This window comes from Orycteropus afer, unplaced genomic scaffold (genome assembly GCF_000298275.1).
Source record: "Orycteropus afer afer isolate SDZICR_OR568_19922 unplaced genomic scaffold, OryAfe1.0 scaffold00101, whole genome shotgun sequence".
NCBI lineage: Eukaryota > Metazoa > Chordata > Mammalia > Tubulidentata > Orycteropodidae > Orycteropus > Orycteropus afer.
Genome location: NW_006921688.1, coordinates 8,165,936 through 8,174,418, shown reverse-complemented (window position 1 = coordinate 8,174,418; position 8,483 = coordinate 8,165,936). Strand labels below are relative to the sequence as shown.

General features: G+C 39.7%; 1 protein-coding gene across 1 annotated transcript in view; it reads left to right on the top strand.

The window, feature by feature from the left end:
• The window catches only part of SYNE1 (spectrin repeat containing nuclear envelope protein 1), a 578,063-nt gene that overhangs the window by 417,046 nt on the left and 152,534 nt on the right, over positions 1-8,483 (top strand). The window contains exons 110-112 of the mRNA XM_007943230.2: positions 1,368-1,538; positions 5,653-5,786; positions 6,430-6,634. Of these exons, the coding sequence (XP_007941421.2) occupies positions 1,368-1,538; positions 5,653-5,786; positions 6,430-6,634 (510 nt within the window). The remainder of the gene's footprint in view (positions 1-1,367; positions 1,539-5,652; positions 5,787-6,429; positions 6,635-8,483) is intronic.

Here is an 8,483-nt window from a genome sequence, read left to right as displayed (position 1 = left end):
CTTTGTAATATGAAATCACACACACACACACAACCATTGAGTCAATTCCTGCATCAATCAGAGAAATATAAAGAATATTCTTCATGTTTTGTCTTAGGATATTCATTGTGTGTGGGTGCATCCATCCATCCATCCATGTATGCATATGCATTGAGTGTGTGTGTGTATATATACATATACATATATACATACATATATATGTGTGTGTGTGTATATATATATATATATATAATCTCACTTCATTTCCTGAGACCAGTCTACCTGGATTTCAATCTACATCTCATACTCTTAACAGTATGATCTTGGTTAATTATCATAACCTCTACGTGCTTCAGTTTCTTCATTATGAGGTAAGAACAATAATTATACCTCCCTCCTAAGTTGTTCATCATATCACCCTTATGAAGGATGTATAATTATTATCAGAGCCCTTGTGGGACAGTGTTTAAAACACTCATCTGTTAATCAAAAATTCGGCCGTTCAAATCATCATCTGCTCCTAGGAGAAAGAGGAGGCAGTCTGCGTCCATAGAATAGAGATTGACAGCCTTGGAAACCCTGTGGGGCAATTCTGCTGTGTCCTTTAGGGGTGCCATGAGTTAGAATCAACTTCATGGCCTTGGGTTTGGTTTTTCAGAGTTTATCCCTATTTTATAGATAAAGAAATTGAGACACATAGAGGTTATCATAATTAAGCAGGATCATAGTGTTAGAGTATAAGAGATGTGGATCCAAATTTAGGTAGTGGTCCCAGGAAATGATGTGGAAAAAAAAAAATATATATATATGTATGTACGTATAAAATACACACACATATGTATATGTGCACACATACACATATACACATTCACTTAATGAATAGCCTATGATAAAACATTGAAAAATGTTTTTCTCTGTGTCAGAAAAATTTTCAGTTGGGATCATTAAGAGTTGGAATCAAGTCGATGAAATGGGTTTGGGTTTTGGCTTTTTTGCATAAGGTTGTTATGAAGACTAATTTTGTGAATACATTTAAAACACACATTCAATGTATTTCCTAAGCTGATATTAAACTTATTGGTCTCTTTTCATTCTGATGGCCATGTATGTACATTACTTTAAGTATTGGAGTTTAGACTGTGTATTCAGCTGTTTGAAAGGTGTAAATTTCAAAGTTGCCATGTTTTTACTTTTCAAATCCTTTCTTCTTCTCCTTCTCTTCTTTCCTTCTCCTTCTCCTTCCTCTTTTTTTTTTTTTTTTTTTAACCATTAGTTTATTTTTAGAGGCTGAAACCCTGATGGAGTTCTTAAATGTCAATATGTCCATCACTTGCATCAGTATTCATTTTGGCTGTTCTGTGATGATAAGCTTTTGTCTTTTTCTAAAGGCAGGGCAGTTAAAGATACTGTTGAAGTCAGTGCTGGACCAGTGGAGCAATTACAAAGTGGCCTTTGATGAGATCAATGGTTACCTCATGGAGGCTAGATACTCCCTTTCTCGATTCCGTTTGCTGACTGGCTCTTTAGAAGCCGTGAAAGTTCAAGTAGACAACCTTCAGGTAAGAAATGAACTTAACCCATTTTTTTTTGATTTGACAAAAATGAAAACTTAGCAAATGTAAACCCCATCATATCTGCTGGGATCTGACCATCTAGTGTTTAGATTTCATTTCAGGAGGCCCTCTTATCCATGGGGGATATGTTCCAAGACCCCCAGTGCCTGAAACCATGGATAGTACCAAACCCTATATATATACTATGCTTTTTCCATATACATACATAGGACAGATACCCAGGTGCCTGTAGCAGGCAGCAATAACTCATTTGATGCCAGGCAGGAGGTAATGCAACTGCTCACCCAATTATGTGTTCTAGGCTCATCCTCAGTAGAGGCAGAGGAAGCCAGCTCCTGTAGGAAGCAGGATGGCAGGAGAGTCATCATGCTACTCAGAATAGCAAGCAATTTAAATATTTTCAGATGGGTCTGAAACCATGGAAAGCCAAACTGTAGACAAGGGGGATTACTGTATTTTTAAAATCTTTCAATTTAGTTCATCAGCTTTATTGCTTAATCTAATATCCTTGTGTATATAAAATTTTGGATCGACTGCTATGTAACTTGTTGTTGTTGTTGTTGTTATGTGCCGTCGAGTCAGCTATGTAACTAAATGACTTTAAAAACTCTATTAAATAGATAGTCATATAAATGTATTTTGTAGAATGATTTTACAGTAGTCCCCCTTATCTGTGCTTTCACTTTCCATAATTTCAGTTTCTTGTGGTCCGAAACATTAAATGGAAAATTTCAGAAGTAATTCTAAATGTTAAATTGCATGCTCTTCTGAGTAGCTGTGTGAAATCTCGTGCCGCCCTGCTCTGTTCTCCCCAGACTGTAAATCATTGCTTTGTGCCATGAGTCCCTGCTGTGTGTGCTGCCTGCCTGTGGTCCCTTAGTAACAGTAGTCAGTTATCAAATCGACTACCACGGTATCAGAGTGCTTGTGTTCAAGTGACCCTTATTTTACTTAATCATCGTTCAGATTTATTATTAGCTATTGTTGCTAATCTCTTACTGTGCCTACTTTAGAAATTAAACTTCATCATAGATACGTATGTGTAGCTGTCCCTTAGTAGCATGGGGGATTTGTTCTAGGACCCTCTGCAGATATCAAAATCAGTGGATGCTCAAGTCCCTTGTATAAAATGACATAATATTTGCATATAACCTACACATATCACCCTGTATACTTTAAATCATCTCTAGATTACTTACCAAAACCAAAACCAAACTCACTGCCGTCAAGTCAAGTCTGACTCATAGTGACCCTTCCTGGGGTTTCCGAGGTGGTATCTCTACGGAAGTAGATTCCTCAACCTTCCTTCTGAGGAGTGGCTGGTGGGTTTGAACTGCCAGCCTTCTGGTTAGCAGTCAAATGCCTTAGGCACTACCCCACTACCTAATACTATGTAAATGATATGTAGATCGCACTTTATGCTCCCTTTTAGTCTTTGGGGGATTGCATTGACCACTTAATTGCTTTCTTTTTCTTTTTCTTTTCCCATAAATATTTTCAATCTATGATTGGTTGAACCCATGGATGTGGAACCCACCATATAGGAAAAAACGTATAAGGCCAACCATAGGAAAAAACATAGTACACAAGGTTCCGTATTATCGACGGGTTCAGGGATAACCCCCTAGCCGCTGGTGGTCTTGGAACGTATCCTCAGTGAATAAGGGGGACTACTGCTTCCTTTTCTCTTTTTTATCTTGCCTCTCCAAACATACTCTAAGGGATTAAAAAGACAACAAGGAGGAAAACAGCAAAAGTGGTAACTTTTAAACTATTGAGGCATTTCCTTTACATTCAGCACATCGGGGGGCTACACAATGTGTGTACATCATGCTCTTCCAGGTGTCACTGTTAGGTTTCCTCTGGGTCCATCACCATTGTAGTCATCAAGGGTGGGGTTGCTGCTCTTTGTTTTAACCAGGGCACTCTCTCCTAGCTTGGGTCACTGCTCTCAAAGTAGCTGCCACCGACAGGCTGTCGCCATCACCCACGGTGCACCTGGTACTGGGCCATTCTTACACGTTGCTGCTCTGTCGTCTTGGGTAAAAAGCACAGTCTGTGGGGTGAGGGAGAGACATGATACCTCAGGAGCCTAGCAGGTACCCATATCACACCCAGGAGATTTCTCTGGCTTGCTTGGCAAGCAAAGTTTATGTTGCTGGCCTCATATCAGACTTCCTTAAGGAAACGTCTTTTTGGGGAGAAGAAGGGAAGGTGTGGATGAAACGTGCGTATATAATTTCTCTAAGTCTTAAATAGATGTTATAGAAACTAAGGAAAACTTATTTTGTGAATAGCAGGTTTAAAAATAACATAATTGTGAAGACTTTTAAATTACTTCTTAATTTAATATATTCTGGGTTTAATACCTATAAGAGCTGTCTTGAAGGATAAAGGGTCTTTTCCCTGAATATTTTGACTTGAGGAAAATCTTATATGGATGTTAAATTGTGCTGGATTTCTGTACTCAACTTTATCTCTCAAGTTTGACTAAGAACTGAGTCTGTCAATTCAGCAGTATTTCGAGGGAAACATTTTTCTCCAGTTCCCTTCCTGGTTCTTGATAGAAGACTCTGCCTGTGGTAGTTAAGGTTGTGTGTCAACTTGCCTGGGCCAGGTTGAGTGGCTGGACAGCTGGTGGTACTTACTCCCCATGATGAGACTGGCAATTAACTCCATGGTGGGATAGACTACAAGTAGTTGAGTAGCTGCTTTAGGGATGTGGTCTGCTTCCTGTATATAAGGATAAGCTTTGGGAATTGTCTACAGCTTATGGCACTCTTGGACCCCGCATGTAGCCGAGTCATTGTTCAGCAGCCTGATATGTTGTCTGCTGATCTTGGGACTCTTAATGGACTTGAATCAATAGCCTGTCATGGTTTGGTAATCTTGGGACTGTGCCATTTTACTTACTGACCTTGAGTTTGTCAGCCTCAGCAGCCAGCAGCTACCTGAGTGAAGAAAGCCTCCAGCTTCAGTGGGCTGGGAGTAAGAGGCAGAGCTGGAGCCCAGGGTCAAGGAGTTTTCAGAGCCTGGCACATTGAATTCAGACTTCTAGCCTCCCAAACTGTAAGAGAATAAACTCCTGTTGGTTAAGGCTATCCCATTTATAGTAGCTCTGGGAGCATAGTGCCTAAGGCACTTGACTGCTAACCAGAAGGCTGGTGGTTCAAACCTACCAGCCACTCCTCAGTTGGATGCTTGGGCAATCTACTTCCATAGTGATACCACCTGAGAAACCCAAGGAGGGGTTGCTATGAGTCGGGTCCAACTTGACAGCACATAACAACAACAACATCCCATTTGTGGTATCTTCTGTTAGAGCAGCACAGAGTAACCAAAACACTGTCCAAACCTATAGCCTGTCTAGTAAACATTCTTTTCAAGGAAGAACAACTAAAGATGGTACTTAGAGATGCTGTTCAGGATGTGCACTCAAGCCATGGCTTCTTATAGTCTAATTACCAGGAGTTTGTGGTCAGAAAACTGTAGGTATATAAGGCATCGTTGCTGCTGCTGTTGATTTCAACTCATAGCAGCCCCAGCTGTCCAGTGAGATTCCCTAGGTTGTAATATGAGATTGATCATCCAGATCTTTCTCATGTGGAGCTTCTGGGTAGGTTCGGACTGCTGACCTTTCAGTTAGCAGCTGAATGAGTAACCATTGCACTTAGCTCTTATGCCATAGCAGAGTGGACCACAGTATGACAGACTGCACATATGCCATGGCCATGGATGCCTACTGAGTAATGGGCAAGGACACCCTGTGTAGGCTTTTCCAGAAGAATCCCTAATACCACTAGGTTGTTGCTCTGGTGATGGTTCTCATGTCAGCTCCAACTCTTGGTGACCTTTTACATAACAAAATGAAACATTGGACAGTCCTGCACCAGCTAAGAATCTCTTCTAACCATAAGAACACAATCATAAAAAGATAATACATGTTTATGTAAAGCAAGCTTATAAAGCACTGAGGTGTAGTCATGGATGATTTATGTATTATATGTACATATTTATGAAAGCATCTATAAATTGCCTTTAAACTTGGTTATAAAACATAAATTCTATCATGTTGTCTGTGATACTTTTTCCTTGGCAGAGTCTTCAAGATGATCTAGAAAAACAGGAAAGGAGCTTAGAGAAATTTGGCTCTGTCACCAACCAACTACTAAAGGAGTGTCACCCACCTGTGACAGAAACTCTTACCAATACACTGAAAGAAGTCAATATGAGGTATGGGGTTAGACAGTTTTACACTGTTAGGCATGATTCACTCTGCTTCTGTAAAGATTTATAGCCTTGGAAACCCCATGGGACAGTTCTAGTCTGTCCTCTAGGGGTGCTATGAGTTGGAATTGAATTTATGGTAATGGGTTTGGTATGGGCTTTGCTTCCATAAAGATTTAAAGCCTTAGAAACCCATTGGGGCAGTTCCACTCTGCTCTATAGGGTTGTTATGAGACGGGATAGACTCAAAGGCAATGGTTTTTGTTTGTTTCTTTATGTGTCATTCATACCAAAACCTTAGTGTAAATGATTAATAACAATTAAAAATTGCTGGCATTTTGAATTTGAGCTTAATTAGATTCCATTCTGTTAATGTTTCAATTTTCACAAAGTGAGTTAAGGATAGGTAAATGTAATGAAGCTATTTAGAAAAATTAAACCTGTTATGTACCCAAATCTTGCCCTCATCCCAAAAATCTACCCTTGGCATAAGATTGTGACATGTTGCTTTTTATTGTTACATAGAAATAGGACTTCTCTGCACTAGTAGCTTGTTCACGTGGTCCAGAATCATGGAAAATAGAATAATGAGTGGCTCCACTTGGTGAGAGGTAGTAATCTGCTCATGAGTGTTGGCTGTTGCTTCCAGATGGAACAACCTGCTGGAAGAGATTTCTGAGCAGCTGCACTCCAGCAAGGCCCTGCTTCAGCTCTGGCAGAGATACAAGGACTACTCCAAGCAATGCACTTCCACAGTTCAGCAGCGGGAGGATCAGACCAACGAGTTGTTGAAGGCTGCCACCAACAAGGACATCGCTGATGATGAAGTTGCCACATGGATTCAAAATTGCAATGTATGTTTGGGAATGACCGTGTTTCCCCAATATGCCATTCTTTGACTCACATGTTCATCAGGCTAGGGGTGATGTGTGTCAGCTTTTGGTATGTTTCAGTAGGAGCTCTGGTGGCGTAGTGCCTAAGGCATTTGACTGCTAACCAGAAGGCTGGCAGTTCAAACCCACCAGCCATTCCTCAGAAGGAAGGTTGGGAAATCTACTTCCACAGGGATACTGCCTCAGAAACTCAAGGAGGGGTCGCTATGAGTAGGATCTGACTTGATGGCAGTGGGTTAGTATGAAAGACAGTTACCCAAAAGGAAGTCTTAAACATCAAAGACTGTGCTAGGTTTCCATGATATAGTTGTATTTGTGTCAAGTTGAAAAGACCCCTTCCTTTTGCTTCAAGGAGCTCCAATGATGCAGTGGTTAAAGCACTGGGCTGCTAACTGAAAGGTCGGCACTCCAAACCCACCAAAGGTTCTGACGCTCCATGGGAGAAACTTGAGGCAGTCAGCTTCCACAAAGATTTACAGCTTTGGAAACCCTACGGGCAGTTCCACTCTGTCTTACAGTGTCACTATGAGTAGGAACTGACTTGATGGCAGTGGGTTTTGGGTCTTCCCATTGCTTAATTTTTAAAGATGACTTGTTTCCCATTTTTCCAATGAAAGATTTAGGCTGTCAGTTTTTACTGAGCTACTCGATATAAGAAATGACCATGGTGGGAATAATTTTTTATCTTTTGCAAATACACTGTTGAAGACATTGCTCATTTTGGTTCAGTGTCTCTTATTCTACATAATTTATGCTAAGAATTTAATGGTAGAAAGCAAACTTTCTCTTCTGATTTATTGGTATAGAACACAGAAACCAAACCCACTGCAGTCAAGTTGATTCTGACTCAGCAACCCTCTAGGACAGAGTAGAACTGCCCCATAGGTTTCTAAGACTATAAATCTTTGTGGAAGCAGACTGTATCATTTTCTTCCACGGAGCAGCTGGTGGATTCAAACTGTTGATCTTTTGGTTAGCAGCTGAGTGATTTTACCACTGTGCCAACAGGGCTCCTTTTTATTGATACAGTTTGTTTTAAAACTTTTTAGTATTTGCTTTTGGGCAGCTAATAACCTAGTTAAGGTTTTTAGGAACAAATCTTCTCTTGTTTTATCTTTCACATGGCTCTTTCTGTTGCCCTTACTTGCCTTTTTACAAGGGTATTTTTACAAACTTTCCAAACCTGGTTTTTTAGAATCAGGCAAGAATTGGTAATAGTAGATGGAAACTGGACACAGGAAACTTCCATTTGTTTATATTTGTGAGCATACGAGGGGTGTCCCAGCAAAGCAAAAGCAGGAGATACCATGGGAAAAATGGAGATACAGTCTACTCTTATCCTCTGCTCACCAAACCTGTCACTGGGTTTCTATACCCCCACTGAGATAGGCAGTTCTGTTGTAACCACTATAATATGACCATATACGCAGAAGATATTGGTAATAAACTAATTCCTCATGCATAGGATAATAAGATGATGTAGAAAAAAAGTAGAATGAGCACTATATTTTCACTTGAATATCAATCACATAAACAGTAGGGGAAATGGTACAAAAATGTTTCCAATTATTACTCTACTGGGGATAATGTTCTTTTCTTCTTGTTTATTTGTATTTTTCTGTGTTTTCCTATGAACCTATGTGGTTTTTATAATCAAAATTATGTATATACACACACACACACATATATATATATATATATATACATATATAATTTAAAAAAGTTATTAACACACATGCATAATATTCAGAAGAAATTTTATTCTTATTTGAGAGCACCAGTGGTACACTCATAGCACACAATATACTTT